Here is a 17,146-nt window from a genome sequence, read left to right on the forward strand (position 1 = left end):
CTCGCGCGCTGGCGGCCGGGAACTGTGTGCCACCCTGGACCCACCCCGGGCCGGGGCGGTTAGAAAAGTTCCCACCGTGCAGCCTGGGTGCCGGGTGGGCTGGAGTTCTGGATCCATCTGGGGGCAGTGAGCGGGAGGGGCGGTGGGGGAGTGGGCTGAGATTCCGCTGGGCGGGCTGCTGAGCGTGCTTCCGGAGCCCACCTGGCGGAGTGGGGGGTCGGGGGGTTAGGGGGACCCACGGAGAGCGTGGGTCAGCCTCGGCCGAGGGCCAGCTGGAAAGAGGAGGGGACGCGCCGCTGCCTGCCCAGCCCAGGTTCTGTGATACAGGACTTGGCCTCTGGAGCAGTCAGTGCATGACAAAACTTGGGCCCGGGGGAATAGGCGCAGTGCCCTCCCCCGCCCCCCACCCCCGGGCCTGCAGCGGAACATCTGCCTGGAAGTAGAGAAGGAACCCCGAGTTGCCAGGGTGGCAGAGGGTTGCTCCCTGTCTGCCCCACCCCCGCCCTGTGGACTTTGGCACTGGGGTGCTGAAGCCTGAGGGTATACTCCTGGGACCAGCAGATCCCAGAGAGGCGATGACAAGATGTCCACTTGGAGAGCGGTGGCTTCAGGGGCCACAGCTGCTCCCCTCCTGTGTGTCAGTTGCAGGAACCTTCCCTCTACACCGTCAAAGCCGTTTTCATCCTGGACAGTGATGGGCGCCGGCTGCTGGCCAAGGTAACCCCGAGAGAGAAAGAGAGGTCCTGAAAACACACCGCGGGGCTGCGGCTGGCTCTCATCTCAGGAGAGACCACTGTGGCCTCTAACCTGGGACAGCTTCTCTCCAGAGGTCATCGTGGCTATCCATCTGCCTTGCTAGGCAGACCCACACGCCCTGGTCCCCAAGCTTTGAACAAGCACGCAACCTCCACTTTTCTCCTACAGCTCGGTACACACAGTGTCAGGCGTCTAAGAATGGAGAGCCAGTTAATCCAAGCCTCTAACTTCACCGAGGGAGAGAATGGGGTCTGGGGAGGCGCAATAGGCACAAGCTCAAGGGCACAGGCTGTTACTACCACTAGACGTGCACTCAGGTTTTCAAGCTTGAAGCTCAGGGTCATTTCGCTCACCCCTCCATTCAATGATCTGATATCCATCCTAGTTAATCAAAGACGGAGAGTCCAGGAATAAATCTTCACAGTTGACAAAATTAACTGTAGCAACCGGGCTATAAAATCTAAACTAGTTATGAGACACAATAGATAGGAGACACAATACATTTTTGTTCTTTTGAGGGGGGGCTAAAAAAAAGGGTCTTCCAAATTCATTTTTTTTTTGGTCCCATCATGAAAAAACTTGCTCCCTCACAGCTGGGACAGCAGGGAGGTCGCTAATTCACACGCACACCAGGTACTGTGTCAAGATCCGCTCCCAGAGAACGGAGAGGTGACCCTAGCTTGCCCCAACAGGAGGACTGGAGCAGGGGGAGGGGGTCTCCTCCCAGCAGGCCCCGCCCATGTTACACATTGAGATACTGAGTCAGAGAGGCTTACCGAACTAAACGAGGGAGAGAGAGAGAGCGAGAGAGCGCAGATGGATTTAATTCTGCAGTGTGTGCCGTGAATGTGTCTTATTTCATCTTGTCTGGAGTCAGACTGTCCCTGGTGTTGAATCCCAGCTCGGCCCCTTACAGGCTGTGAGATGTTAGGGAAGCCACCTGACTTCCTCGCGCCCCAGTTTCCCCATCTGTCTAATAGAGTGATAAACGCTCTGCGACTGAGAGTTGAGTTAGGATGGTTGCCGCCGTGGTGAAGGACTCGGGGCCGCCAATTCTCCTGGAGGCGCAGGTCAGTGTAGAAACAGGCGCTTAGTGGCCAGCCTGACCCTGAACACACTGCCCATCTGCTGAGTAGACAAGAGTCCTCAAGGAATCAGGAAGGGACCCCAGATTCACACCTCAAAATCCCTCTGCTTTTCACATGTTTTCCCTAGAATCTGTGTGCATGGGAAAAATAACCCCACTCCCTCCGGAGAAAGCTGTGGCCATGGTTTCTGGAACGGTGGCAGCCTGGGGAAGCGCATGGGGCTGTGGACTCTGTCCTGTCCCGTTGCTCTCCGCGGGAATGGGGCTCCCCAGCAAGGGGCTGGGTTGGCTTGAGTGTGCACGTCTGGAGAGCAGTAAAGGAGAAATGGGGCAGCATGGCAGGCTCTGCCTTGACCAGCACCCACTCGCCTACTAACCTTCTGTGGGGTGGGGTGGGGAGGAGGCGCCGTGGAATAGCTCTCCCCGCCTCTCCCTTCTCATAGTATTATGATGACACCTTCCCCTCCACCAAGGAGCAGATGGCCTTTGAGAAAAATGTCTTCAGTAAGACCAGCCGGACTGACAGTAAGTGCTCGCCCGCCTCTGCACACCGTCATCTTCTCCATCTGCACACGTCTGTCCCCAGCGGCCTTATCGCCCCACGGGCCATTCCCTTGTCTGCAGAGGCTCTTTCTCCTCCTTCCCAGCTGTTCTCTACCCCCTTCCTCCAGGGGCTTTCACCCCTCTGCCTCTCCCCAGACTCCCCCTCCCCTAGACTCCTCTCAGCTCAAGAGGCTACTGTGGTGTGGGTCCCCACTGGCCTAGCTCACACCACCAGGGAGCTCTGCCTGGTGGGGCTTGGACAGGAAGTCAACCGTGAACTGGGTTGGTTGGCGTGTCCCAATGAGACAGTCCCTAGGGATGGAGGAGAGGGTGGGGGAAGAAGAGAGGGCAGCCTTAGGGTAGTGTCCCCACGGCTGGTCGTACCAAGGGTTCTTCGGGAAGGGAAGAAGGAGCGAGAGGGAGAGATGCAAAGCTGCAGCTGGGGAGGCGAGGGCCGGCTGGGGCCAGGCAGAGCTGACCAAGACTGAAAGCCCCTTCCACTTGTAGGTGAGATTGCATTTTGGGGGGGCATGACCATCGTCTACAAGAGCAGCATTGACCTCTTCCTGTACGTGGTGGGCTCATCCCACGAGAATGAGGTGAATTCAGGAGGGCAGGGTGGCCGGGAGGTCTGTCCATGGGAAATGCCTTGGAGTCTGGAGCAGATACTGGAGGGGTCACCATTAGAACCTCTTCTGCTGGCTCCTGGGGGCCACCTAGAATGGTTCTGTCTGCGACAGTCTGTATTTATGATTCTCCTTTCCTTTAAAAAATTTTTAAATTTTATTTTTAACTCCGAGTTAATACACATATCATTCCATAGTTCCATCATGTTGAGCAGAATTGTAAAATTGCTACCACAATTAGCCCTCTTGCCTTTTCTGAGAACTAGAAATGTGGTTAATACACCCTGTGCAGGGAGCTTTGGTTTCTTTCTTAAAATAAGGATTCTTTCAGGGACCCTTAGTGGGGTCCCCTCTGAGGCCACACTGCTGTTAGTCTCCTGCTCCAGCTCCAGTCCAGTCCAGACCTCTCACCGAGGGAGCATCGCCCCTACTGCCCTCTGGGCAGGTGCTAAGGTCTCCCTTAGTCCCTTTCAACCTCAAGCTCTCTGATTTTTTTCCCCCAACTCCCCATCCCAGCTGATGCTCATGGCTGTTCTTACCTGCCTGTTTGAGTCTCTGAACCACATATTAAGGTGAGTGAGGTTATCTGCCCTCTACGCCCCTCAGCCCTTCCCCTCCTACCCTGCCCCCCCCCATACGTCTCCCAGCCAAAGCCCTTCCTCCCCACTTTTCTCCTGAAGTCCCTGCAAGACTGAGACAGGAACCTGAGATGCCTGCTCCCAGACCCTTGCCCTTGACCTGGCCACCACAGTGTCGGTCAGTCCAGAGTCGGGCAGAGAGGGTGGCCAGGTGGACTCTGAGTCCTTGTCCGTTTGGAAGACAAAATAGCAGTGTCCAAGGGATGAGCAGTTGGGCAAGGTGAGGTTCAAGGAAGCAGACTTATCCTGTGCCCTTTCAATGCCCTCTCCCAGTCCTTTGTTGGGGGTGGTTGGAGAATGAACTGGTGTTTGGAGAGGAGGGAGTATCAGCAAGGTGAGAACAGGCAGGGACCCTGATTCTCCTAACCATTGGGAGGCTCAAGCGCTTGTGTCTGCCTTCAGGAAAAACGTGGAGAAGCGCTGGTTGCTGGAGAATATGGATGGAGCCTTCTTGGTGCTGGACGAGATTGTGGATGGCGGGTAAGGAGAGGGCGGAAGGAGTGGCCAGGGCCACTCAGTGGGAGTGTGATTTTGAAAGGTCATTAGTTCTAGATACTCTGTCCATTTTTGACTCTCTAGGCAACTCCACACCCCCCTCCACCACCAGCGTATTCCCAGTTATCCCATCCTACCATTTATCTGCTCCACCCCTAACCATGGTGATGGAAATGGATTTCAATGTTAGCCAAAGCCAAGGCCAAATCAAAAAGCTATCTGATGTCAAAATACAATAAGATCACGAAAAAGCGGGAGTTGGGGAAGGTCATTTTGAACGCTAGTGACAAGAGAAACAGGCAGCACCGACACTTGCCCCCGATGTATGGAGTCCCATCAGGTAGAGTCCCGTTAGCTCCACACCTCTCGCTCTGCGAGCACAGCTCCTATACGTATGGCGTATGGCCAGTCACTTATTCTCCCTGGGCCTTATTTGCTCCATCTTCACCCTGGGGGTGTTAGGGCATTACCCCATAGGGTGGTGAGAATTAAGTGAAGTCACGCATTTCAAGTGCATAGTCCTTGCTCAGAAAAGGCTGCTTTCTGTGTGCATGGTGTTATACTCACTCCTTGTTTATCAACATAGTCAGCTTCCAAAGACCAGGTCATTAGATGAAAATCGGCATTATGTGAAAATGGAGGATGGGGGGGGCGGGGAGGAGGAGGAGCAGGAGTACTACATTATTATATAACCACCGAATTACATGATCAGATCACTCGAATTCTATCATTGCATAACTGCCAAACCATTGAGAGTCATGGCCCAGCCAAGGTGACACAGCACACCACAGGCAGCATCACTGTCACCTCGCAACTTGGTACTTGTTGTTGCCAGAGATGTGTCAGTCATGTGCAAAGTCATCCGATAGTAGCCGTTTCACTATTGTCGTAAATGGGAAATGGTGGGTTAATGAGATACTAGGTAGTAGGTGTACCATCTTAACATTTTTGAAAACTTGTGCATTAGGTGGGGATTTACATTTCAGATCATTTTTGTATGTAACAATGTAAGCTACTTATCAAAGCCCCCATAGCTTGTCCTATCCCCCTTTGATTTCTCTTCTCCCTCTTCTAGAATACAATCTTCCCCTTTACCCAAACTAACACCTGTCTACCCTCGAAAGGATAGACTATTTGGTGCCAAACTTATTTGACCTACTGCCCCCTTTTCAAGAAAAAAACAACAACAAAAACCACAGCACCCCTGTATCAATTAAAAACTTTTGAATTATAGCCCACAATCTAGGATAAAATGTAGGCATCTGCGTTTGCAGCCCCTAGATCATGCCATCACTCCCCAGGGGCAGTGTCACCCACTATGGAAAAGACTGCCGTCGCCTTCTGCTTCATCTTCCTTTCTTTGCCCTCCCTACCTTATAATCATCAACATGTTTCCTTTACTATGAAAACCGTTGTCCTGATTTTCCCCCTTATACTATGGGGCTCATACAGTATTTATCCTTTTGTGATGGACTCCTATCAGCAGCATGTTCTTTACGTCCATGCATGCCATGAGGTGCTTCACGGTGTCATCGTTACTTCTCAGCTCTGCCTCGTATTCCATTGTGTGTATGGACCAAAGTCTCTCTGTCTAGTCTTCTAGCGGAGGGCACGTGGGTTGTTCCACTGCTGCTAGGTAAACAGTGCTGTGATGAACGTGGGTGAGCACGTGTCCCTCCCTGCTATGGCTCTCCCTCTCAGGGTCCATACTCACAGAGGGATTGCTGGATCATAGGCAATTTCTATTTCCAATTGTTTAAGGGAGCACCACATTGCTTTCCACAGTAGTTGCCCATTTCCAGTCCTGTCAGCAGTGTGCCGTGACTTGTCTGTCCGTGTGTTGTACTGTGGTGGCTTGTGTATTGCTGTGAAGCTGAAAGCGCTGTCATTGGCATGTCGAGTACCAGTCAGGTCACCCAAAGTGAACACGTTCCAGCAGACCTTGCAGACTAAGAACAGACTATGAGAAAGAGTAGGCTGTCTTCTTCAGTGGGATTAGCTACCGAAAACCCTATGGATGACACCAAAGCATTGCCAATGACTGAAATGTCATGAGCAGAAGAGAAGTCGAACTTTGTCAGACATAGTGGTAGAAGATGAGCCCTGCAGGTTGGAAATACGACCAAGCAAGAGCTGCCTTCTCCCAGTGGAGTTGACACAGTGCAGTCAAGCCTGTGGATGTGAGACCTTTGGGACCTTCATTTGCTGATGGGCCACGACTTAAAATGAGGCCAGACAGCTGCAAACATCAATTAATAATTGGAACTTGGAATGTACGAAGTATTAATCTAGGAAAATTAAAGCTCATTAAAAATTAAATGGAACGCATAAAGACCAATATTCAAGACATTATTGAGCTGAATGGACTGGCATTGGCCAGCTGAGTCAGAAAATCGCATGTTTTACTAAGCCTTGAATGATGCAATCGAGAGAAAGCATGGCAGTCATCATCAAAAAGGCCATTTCAAGACCTATGCTGAAGTGCAATGCCGTGTGTGAGAGGACAATGCCTATCCACAAAAAAGGAAATCTGATTCATACAACTATTATTCACATTTATGCGCCAACCACTAAAGCTAGGATGAAGAAATTAAAGAATTCTACCAGCATCTTTAGTTAGAAATTGACCAAATATGCAATTCGGATGCATTTATAATTATTGGCAACTGGAATGCAAACGTTGGAAACAAAGAAGAAGGAAGAGTAGTTGGAAAACAGGGTTGCATGATAGAAATGAAGGTGGAGATCACATGATATAATTTTGCAAAACCAATGACTTATTTATAGCAAATGCTTTTTTCAGCAACCCAAAAGGCAACTTTACAGGTGTCGTTGTCCAGGTGGAGTACACGGAAATCAAATCGACGGCATCTATGGGAAGCGGGGATGGAGAAGCTCACTAACAGCAGCCCAAAGCAGGCCCAACTGTGGAAGAGACCCATTGCTCAAATGTAAGTTCTGGTTGAAGTTGAAGAAAATTAAAACAAGTCCACGAGCGCCAAAATACAGCCTCGAGTCTATCACATCCAATTTTGAGAACATCTCAAGAAGAGCTCGGATGCATTAAACACTAGTGACAGAAGAGCTGACGGGCTGTGGAGGACATCAAGACCGTCATTCATGACGAAGGCAGAGAGTCATTAAAAAGACAGGAAACAAAAGATCAGAGTGGACGTCAGAAGAGACTCAAACTTGCTCTTAATTGTAGAGTCGCTAAGGCCTATGGAAACAATGAGGACGTCAGAGACTTGAACAGAAAATCTTGAAGGAAACTCAAGAAGACAAAGTAAACTATTATAATGAAACGTGCAAAGACTTAGAGTTAAAACCCAAAAAGGAATAGCAGACGCAGCATATCTCAAACTGAAAGAACTCAAGAGAAAAATTAAGCCTCGTGCTGTGATAGTGAAAGATTCTAAGGCCAAATATCAAGCAACGCAGGAAGCATCAAAAGAAGGGGGAAAGAATACACTGAGGCAATATACCAAAAAGAGCTAGTCAACATTTAATCATTTCAAGAAGCAGCATATGAGCAAGAGCAATGACACTGAAGGAAGACGTCCAAGCTGCGGTAAAAGCATGAGTCAAAAACAAGGCTCCAGGGATTGATGGACTGACCACCAGTTGAAATGTCTCAACCACACGCTGATAACGCACTGACAGCACTCCCTCAGGGGTGCCAGGAAATGTGGAAAACAGCTCCTTGGCCAACGGTCTGGAAGCAATCCCTATTTGTACCCATTCCAAAGAAAGGTGACCCAACAGAATGTTCAAATTGTAGAACACATCATCGGTCTCACCTGCAAGTACAATTGTGCTGAAGATCATCCAACAACAGTTACAGCAGTACATTGGCAGGGAGCTGCCAGAGGTTCAGGCCGGACTCAGACGAGGATGTCGGACAGGGATATCATTGATGACATCAGACAGCATTAACTGAAAGCCGACAAGACCTGCCAGAAAGCTGTTTGTGTTTCCCTGGCTATGCAAAGGTATTTTACTATGTGGACCATAACAAACTGTGGATGGCCGTGAGCAGAATGGGAAGTCCAGAACACTTCACTGTGCTCATGCAGAACCTGCACATGGATCAAGGGGGCAGTTGTACAACTAGGACAAGGGAATACTGCATGGTTTTAAAATCAGGAAGGGTGCGCATCAGGGTTGGGTCCTCTCGTCATACTTATTCAAGCTGTATGCTGAACAAATCATCAGAGAAGCGGGATTACATAAAGGGGAATGTGGCATCGGGGTTGTAGGAAGGCTGGTTAACAACCTGCGAGGTGCAGACGCCACACCCTTGCTTGCTGTGAGTGAGGAGGTCTTGAAGCACCTGCTGATGTAGATCAAGGAGTGTGGCCTTCAGTATGTATGACCGCAACTCAATGTAAAGAAAACAAGAATCCTGGCATCCGGACCAACAGACAATATCACGATAAATGGAGAAAAGACTGAAGCTGTCAAGGATCTCATCTTGCTTAGATCCACACTCAGTACTCACGGCAGCAGTCAAGAGATCAAACAGGGCAGCGCGTTAAGTAAATCTGCTGCACATGACCATTTAAAGTGGTAAGAAGCAAGGATGTTATTTTGAGTACTAAAGTGCACGTGACCCAAGCCATGGTATTTTCCATTGCCGCACATGCATGTGAATGTTTGACATTGACTAAGGAAGACTGACGAACAATCGATGCATTTAAACGATGGTGTTGACAAGGAATATGGAAAGTCCCATGGACTACCAAAAGAACACGTGGATCTGTCTTGGAAGCAGTGCGTGCTCTTGGAGGCAAGGATGGCAAGACTTCATCTCATGTACTTTGGACGTTACCAGGAGAGCTTAGTCCCTGGAGAAGACCCTCAGGCTTGGTAAAGTAGAGGGTCCCTAAAAAAGGGGAAGGGCTTCCACAAGAGGGATTGACGCCATGGCTGCAACCATGGGCTCAGACAAGAATAATGGTGAGGCTGGCGCAGGACCAGGCCGTGTTTTGTCCGCTGTAAGCAGCCAGGCACTTCACAACAACCAGTATCTGAGGGTTCCCATCTCTCCGTGCCCGCTCCAGCATTTGATACTAGCTTTTTTGAACGTTCAATGCCAGTGTTAAGTGATAGGTGGTTGTTTCGGCTTTTGGCTAGTGATCTTGAGCACATCTTTACGTATTTGTTCTGAACACCGTCTTTGGTGAACGGTCTGTTCACCTCCTGTACCCATTTTTAAGATGGATTGTCTTTTTCTTATTGAGATGTTGCAGTTTTTTATAGATTTTAGAGATGAGTCCCTTTCTGATGTGTCATTGCTGATGTTCCCGTTCTGTGGGTTCTCTGTTTACTATTTGGATGAAGTCTTTTTTTTATTACTAGTTTATCACATACTTTATTTACGAACGACAAAAGCCTTGCAGTGCTCCTCACTAAGAGATGTCAGAGACGGTCACACATCCCTGTGTGCAGCTCTGACTCGATGCAGAGAAGGATCTCATTTTCAGACAGCCCCTGTACGCCGCCAGGCCACCAAACTCCTTATGACCTGGCAATTCCACTCCTACATTCACTCACTCACTCACTGCCAGCAAGTTGATGCCAATTCATAGCAACCCTAGATGCAGGGTAGAACTGCCCCTTTGAGTTTCTGAGGCTGTAACTGTTTGTGGAAGTATAAAGCCTCTTCTTTCTCCTGCAGAGCAGCTGGTGGTTTTGAACGGCTGACCTTTCGGATTGCAGTCCAAGGAGTAACCCTATGCCACTAGGGCTCCCTTACATATACAGGGGGCTTCAAAACGTTTGTGGAAACATGGAACTAAAAGATCATTTTTCGGGGAACATTTGAAGCCGCCTTGTATATTCAGAGATTTACAGCCTTCCAAACCTTATCTAGAGTCGCTGTGAGTTGGAAACCACTCGATGGCACTGGGTTGGGTTTGGGATACTTGAAAGTTCTACTCAAAGGTAGAACTCAGTGTCAGCCAAAAGGTAGAAATAGCCTATCTTAGGAGTCCAATACTTAGGAGCCTTGATGGCATAGTGGGTTAAGCATGGTGCTGCAAACTCCAAAGTCAGAGGTTCAAATCCACTGGTCAGTCAGTGAGCCAAAATGAGGCTGGCTGCTTCTCAGAAACCCTGTGGAACTTCTGTCCCGTTGGGTTGCCAGAGTTGGAAGTGATTAAACAGCATTGGGTTGCGTTTGGTTAGGGGCCAACACTTGGGTTGAATGGATAAAGTCTGGTACATATGCACCGACTCCTCATCCACCAGCAATTGTTATTTGCCATTCTGCTTTCACAACCATGGATATGCCAACGACTTAGTGTAAGTGCTGAGGTGCGCGGGGAGTCTAAGGCTGCCTCTGATGGGTAAGGTTATGTGGTCAGGGCTTTGGCAGTAATGTGATGACATAATTTGACAGTTATGCAATGATGTAATTTGGTAGTTATACCCATTTTCACATAACCACCTGTTCTTTGGTACCCCATCATGTTGATAAGTGAGGAATGCGGATTATTCAGCATAAAGGCAATGATGGTCTGATACATGCCACCGTATGGACAAAGGTGTTTTCTTTTTCTGTCATTGTATTGGGGGCTCATACAACTCATATCACAATCCATCCATACTTCCATTGTGTCAAGCACATTTGTCCATTTGTTGCCATCATCATTTTCAAAACATTTGCTTTCTACTTGGGTCCTTGGTATCAGGTCCTTATTTTTCCCTCCCCCCCCCCTCACCCTCCCTCCCTCAAGAACCCTTGATAATTTATAAATTATTATTATTTTTCATGTCTTACACTGACCGATGTCTCCCTTCACCCACTTTTCTGTTGCCCAACCCCCCCAGGGAGGGGGTTACAGATACATCATTGCGATCGGTTCCCCCTTTCTCCCCCCATCTTTCCCTTACCTTCCTGGTATTGCGATTCTCCAAATTTTTTTTTTTAAACTGGTGAAAGAATTCAGCCACAAAAGGACAGGCCACTCATAGAGACAGGAAGTAGATGCACGGTCACCCAGGGTGGGGGAGTAGGAAATAGAGAGCTATTGTTCAGTAGTTATCAAGTTCTATTTGAGATGAGGAAAACGTTTTAGAAATGGTAGTGATGGTCTTACAGTGTTGTGAATGTAATTAGTCTCACAGTCCCACAATTTCATACTTAAAAATAGCAAAATCCATATTATACATATACTTGGCCACAATTTTTAAAGAAGGATTTAAAAAGAGAAAAGAGGGAAAAGATAGTTTGACTTTTGGAGTGTGTGTGTGTGCACAGCATGACCCTGTGAAATAAAACAAACAGTATAACAAGATTAGAACCCGGTGGGGGCTCCCTTCCTTCATTGCATCTGAATCTTATTAAGGGAACAATCCATCCCTTGCCTCAGAAAAAGTCCAAGGACAGGGTGTGGTACATGTGGGGTGTGGTTTGACCCACCAGCTGATCCGAAGGAGACAGCCGAGGCTAGGTCTTTCTGAAAGATTTCCAGCCTTGGGGCCTTGACGTGCGTTTTGAGTGAGAGTCCCGGAAGGCAGGGTGCCCTTTCGAGAGCTGAGAGCCTTCCATAACCTGAGCATTCACGACTGCACTGCCCTCCCTCCATCTGAAAGGTTTTGCTCAGTGATGACCAGACGCGCTTGAAATGCGGGGGGAGCAGAGCTGAAGGCCTCTCACCCACATGAGGGAGAGTTTGGATTTGAGCAAACTGGGGGGAAGTGCCCTGGAGTGGGGTGGGGGGGATGTTACACTGTGTGTTGAGGACAGGGCAGGGGCTTAGCAGGGAAAGCAGGCAGCAGGAAGGATCATGTCACCAAGTTTACTCCTGGCTTCTCTCTTGTAGCGTGATTCTGGAGAGCGACGCTCAGCAAGTGATTCAGAAAGTGAATTTTCGGGTAAGAGTCTTCTTGTGCGCTGAACTTCTTCACCCCTGCCCCTCCAGGCTGAACAGCTCACCCCTGCTGTCCACCCCCACCCCCCACCCCCGCCCCCATGTGGGATGCCCAAGCCCCTCTGCAAAGCCAGCCCCTGGATCGATGCGCTTGCCGGGGGCCATAGTTAGAGGAGTCACTGAACAAAAGACATAGTTATCACACTCACACATGTATGTGTGCACACGATACACACAACATATACATGTTAGATATCATACACACGTGTGTCCATATCACGCACACATGTATGTATATATACATACAGTTGCCCCTGATGCATGGTAACCCCATGTGCATAGACCTGGGCCCCATATATACACATGTATGTATATATAATGTGTATGTATGCATACATACATACAGTTGCCTCTGATGCATGGTAACCCCATGTGCATAGACCTGGGCCCCATAGAGTTTTCAGTGGCTGATTGTTATTGTTGAGAACATTGTTGAACAAAACACACACCCATTCAGCCTTTCCTGTGTCCACAGTTCAGTGACAGTAATGACTTTCTCCATCCTCGCCCTCTTGTTCTGAGCCATCCTCTCCATTAGGTCAATGCCCCACCCCCACAAGGTTCTTCTCTTTGTCACTTTGATCCCAAATTTAAAAAATAAAAAGACAAAAAAACAATCTCACTGCTATTCAGTTGGTTCTAATTCATAGCACACCTATAGAACAGGGTAGCACTGCCCCCGTGGGTTTCTGAGACTGTACCTCTTGCTAGGGGTAGAAAGTCTCATCTTTCTTCTTCAAATCAGCCGGTGGTCTCAAACTGATGACCTTGTGGTTAGCAAAAGTCTGTAGCTTCTCCTTTGTGATCAGGATCCATGCAGAGCATCTGTGAGCAAAATGCGCCGTCACACCGTGATCTTCATGTGCCCGACTGATTAGATTGTATTATATATGAAGCACAGGCCAATCCAACTTTGTTGGTTGCTTTCTTTAAGTTTAGTTCTGAGGCCACGGTTCAGGCAGGCAATTAGCACACATTCCATTCCCGCCACCAGTCCCCGTCTCTCCTTCCTTAGTTGCTACGAGTGAATTGAGACCAAGAATCCTTGTACCTTGGACGGCAGCTTGCAAACCTTCTCAATCCCGCGCTAAGCAGCCAAGAGGGGGTGGAACTGCAGCACTATGTTATCCGCTGACGGACTGGGAAGGCTCCTGAAACCATGACCTTCAACCTCCAAACCAAGGGACTGAAGCCCCTGAGGTTTTTTGGTTGTACCCAGCAGCCTCCGTAGCTATTTCCTTTTGGTCGTTGTTGTCAATCTAGCACACAGGACGACGATGTTTGAACGGCCGAGTTTTTGACAGTCGGGTAGACAGTCAGTGAACAGTGCGTGTGCTGGCCACTTGCACCACCCAGGGGCTCCCGAGAGAAGTACAGACATGGGGGTGGGAGGGCAGGCCTCAAAGAGACATTGGGTTACGGGTGAGGGGTCTAGATGGGAATCACCCTGCCTAATTTGCTTCTGGTGGGTCTGGATGAGAGCTGTCCTCCCCTCTGATCACTCCCCAACTCCGTAACCTCTAGGCAACATAGAAGGCGCCTAGTCCCCCAATACAGGGCTTCAACTAAGTCAGCCCACCCCATCTTTGTACCTCCCCACCCCCACCTCCTACTCCTTCATCTCTCTGACCCAGTACCCTCACCCTGGCCTGACCCCACCCTCTGGCTTTGATTGCTTTGCAGGCAGATGACAACAGCTTAACCGAACAGAGCGTGGCCCAGGTAAGCCCCCTACCACCTGCCCTGGCTCCAAATGAGTTGGAGGCCAAAGAGAAGAGAGCACTGTCGGGCCCCAGGGAGATGGTCACCGCTAAAAAGACCGGTGTTAGAGGGGAGGGTGGAGGCAATGACAGACCACCTCCTGGGGAGCCTTGGGGTGTTATTGTCCAGGGTCTGGAAGGGGGTGGGACTTGGGTATTTCTATATGGATAGACGTGTCAGCAGCAGCTGGCCCCACCCCTGGCTTGACAGCTGGGGGGAAACCCAGGATAAGCTGCACCCTGGAGGTGGCTGGATCACTTGTTTCCAGTCTAGTTGGAGACGCGGGCCCTCGGTGCCCTCCACCCACCCACCTGCAAAAGATACCAATATGAGTTTGCCTCCTTCCCCCTCCCCATTTAGGAGCCACCTTGGGGCTGGGAAAAGATAGATAAAATAGAAAAATTTGATCAACTTTCCCCACACCCCACTCAGCACACTGCCCTAAATGACTTGCCTGTGGAGAAGCCGCCCCTGCACACCCTCAGCATGGGCCCATCTGGGGGTACCTGTGGGGGTGGGGTGGGGGATGGGGGGGTTGGCTTTCCTGTATCTGTGGCCTCACTGGCCTCCCCCTCCCACTTTGCGAATGGCCTGCTTGTCAGGCTGACTGTCTGTCTGTCCGCAGGTCTTTCTGCCCAAACTAATCCTGCTTTTATGGAGCTTCCTGCCCTGCCGCTAACTCCCTCTCCCCTGGAGACCCAGGTGTGGTGCCAGCATCCCTGTCACGGCCCCCCACTGCCTCTGCCACTCCCTCCTCCTGGCTTCCCCAGTTTCCTCAGGCCCTGCTGGGATGAAGGCAGCCACATGGAGGTTTGGGGGGCTGAAAGAGATTAAGGGGCTCCTGAGTAGGGTAGCTAAGAACCCAGACTCTAGTATAGAGCACTCCACCTTACTACTCCACTCGGGAGCAGTGTGACTCAGGGCAAGTTACTCAACCTCTCTGGGCTCCACACATGAACAGGAACTGCCTGCCTCATCATTGTTATGAGACTTCACACAGCAAGCAATAACACACGTTATTAACATGTAAATGAACATGTAAATGTGAACCACTAGCAGTTTCCCAAAGAGGGCCAGAATGGAGACACGGTACCCTTAGAAGCTGAGGCAGCCGGTGAAAGATGGGAGGAGAAAATCAGGTTACCCTTAGGTCCCAGGAGGACCTCCCTCCGGGCAAGAGAAAGGGGGTGAGAGAGACCCTCTCTGGAAGCTGACTGGCCAGATGGACAGGCTTAGGGACTGGCGAGCAAACACCTAGGGCTTGAGCTGTGCTGGCATGATGTGTGCACAAGGGTGAGAGCGGGCCTTCCTGTGGGTGCAGGTGTCTCCAGGCAGGGACTGAGCAGCCACGCTTCGCCAGCTGTGCCACATCAGCAGAGGGTAGGGGTGGGGTTACTGCCAAGGCCTGAGCTAGGGGCAGGCTGAGGCTTCTGACACAGGCGGTGCTCAGGCCAGGCCCAGAATCCACCAGACATGGCATTGTGGCCAGGGACGTGCATGGCATGGCATAGTATGGGGGAGACGGGAGCCTCTACCACACCCCGCAGGGTGCAGATGCAGGATGCGGGCAGGCTGGGCCTGGGGGAGAGCTGGCTGTGGCCAGTTTGCGCTGCTCTTTCCCAACCCTGGCAGGGCTCCACCTACACCAGGCTGAGACGGGCTGCTGCCACCTAATGGTCAGGCGCTGCAGGGCGCTTTGGGAAGAGGGGTGGTGTAGACCTCCCTGTCCGCGGGTGCTGTTCTAGAAGGCACTCCACACGCCTCCTCCCCCGGCCTTTCGCTCTTTCCCCCCACCCCTCAGGTTCTTCAGTCAGCCAAGGAACAAATTAAATGGTCGTTACTGAAATGAAGGCAGTGGATTGAGGGCCCCCAGCCCTAGTCCTGGAGAAATCCCAAAGACCCCCAGCACAGGAGAAACACCAGTATCCGGACCCCTCCCAGAACTGACTCCTGAGGTCTCAGCCTGGAATCGCCAAGGTTGGGTCCCAGCAACCGAGTTGCCCCTCTTCCCCGCTCCTCGGCCTCCGGAGCCTGATAAACCTGATGTTCTCTCCAGACCCGGAGTGTTTGTGTCCCAGGGCCAGGGCTCAGGCACGACGGGGGCTCCCGGGACCAGGTGTTATCCCTGCGTGATGCGAGCGTGTGTGGGGGGTGGAACACTGACACCACGTGGCTGCACATGTCGTGGGGTGCCTCGGGGAGCGAGTGATAACAGGAAGGACAGTGCGTACTTCCTGCGAAGCCAGAGCAATAGCTAGTGGCCCCGTTCGGTTGTGCATTGGGCGCCTGGCGCCACTTTTTCCATTCCTCCGCCTCCAGCGAGGACGGGAGTCGGGCTTCCTGCGGACCAACGCAGCATCGGCGTGCACGTTTTTCTTGGCGTACCTGGGAGCGCGGGATTGCTCTGCAGGCACACTCTCAGACCCGGGGGCGGGGCGGGGTGGGCATGGACTGGCCCCCAGTGCCCTCCATTGGGTGTGAAGGATTGCAGATCGTGAGGGAGGGACGGGCAGGCGGAAGGGGACTCCAGGAGCAAGATGGAGGCTGGAGATGCATTTCTGTGCGATTCTAGTCCTCCCTCCGCCCTCCCCTCCGCTCCAGAACCTCCCGCTTCCCGCTTTCTTTCTCTGACGTCGGTGTGACACCGGCTGGTTTCCCTGCATCTGTTCCGCCCGGGCCCCGCCCCTCGAAGGTGTAGAGCGCCGCGGGGAGCCACGCCCCCAGGGCGACATCCGCGATCCTGTAGCGCCACCTGGAGGAAATTGTGGAAAACGGGATCCCTCCGGGTCCCACTCCCCTGCTTAACTCCGCCCCCAGGGCTGGAACGGAAGCGGCGCGCCCCAGCTCCTCGCCGGGCTATGACGTCAGTAATCTGGCGTTGCCTTAGCAACCAGCTTGCGTGACTACCCTGCGAGTCCTGCGCCAGCGTGGGCACACGCATTTCCGTCAAATGCTACAAATAAAAAAAGCGGCGAGTCCCGGATGTTAATAGAGGCTGCCCCTGCAGGTTATCGCATCTCACATAATAAAACCTTCTAAGGATAGAATATTTATATAAAGCGCGACGACTTCGGTCACTAGAACGGCAAATGATGGCGGTATAGTTATGTAAGCGTAGACCCTGTAAACATTGTGTGGACAACCCGGCCGATAAACAGCACAAAAAGCAACTCTGAAAGGGGTCAAGGGTACGGAATTAAATGCGGTGGCGTTCAGGGACCAGGCTGGCGACGGGAAGGGGGAAATTCTCCAGAAATACTTTGGCAAATCTGCGACCGCAGCCGGCTCCAGCCACAGTCCCTA

General features: G+C 51.2%; 1 protein-coding gene across 1 annotated transcript in view; it reads left to right on the top strand.

Annotated features, from left to right (window-relative positions):
- Nucleotides 1-15,898, top strand: part of COPZ2 (COPI coat complex subunit zeta 2) — a 16,988-nt gene extending 1,090 nt beyond the window's left edge. The window contains exons 2-10 of the mRNA XM_045299318.1: nucleotides 584-717; nucleotides 2,287-2,368; nucleotides 2,894-2,985; nucleotides 3,529-3,584; nucleotides 4,053-4,130; nucleotides 11,975-12,026; nucleotides 13,766-13,804; nucleotides 14,469-14,545; nucleotides 15,645-15,898. Coding sequence (XP_045155253.1) covers nucleotides 584-717; nucleotides 2,287-2,368; nucleotides 2,894-2,985; nucleotides 3,529-3,584; nucleotides 4,053-4,130; nucleotides 11,975-12,026; nucleotides 13,766-13,804; nucleotides 14,469-14,522 — 587 coding nt within the window. The 3' untranslated portion in view covers nucleotides 14,523-14,545; nucleotides 15,645-15,898. The remainder of the gene's footprint in view (nucleotides 1-583; nucleotides 718-2,286; nucleotides 2,369-2,893; nucleotides 2,986-3,528; nucleotides 3,585-4,052; nucleotides 4,131-11,974; nucleotides 12,027-13,765; nucleotides 13,805-14,468; nucleotides 14,546-15,644) is intronic.
- The last annotated feature ends 1,248 nt before the right edge of the window (nucleotides 15,899-17,146 follow it).

Source organism: Echinops telfairi, unplaced genomic scaffold (assembly GCF_000313985.2).
Source record: "Echinops telfairi isolate 266 unplaced genomic scaffold, ASM31398v2 ScPeMD7_7458;HRSCAF=8496, whole genome shotgun sequence".
In the NCBI taxonomy this organism is placed as follows: domain Eukaryota; kingdom Metazoa; phylum Chordata; class Mammalia; order Afrosoricida; family Tenrecidae; genus Echinops; species Echinops telfairi.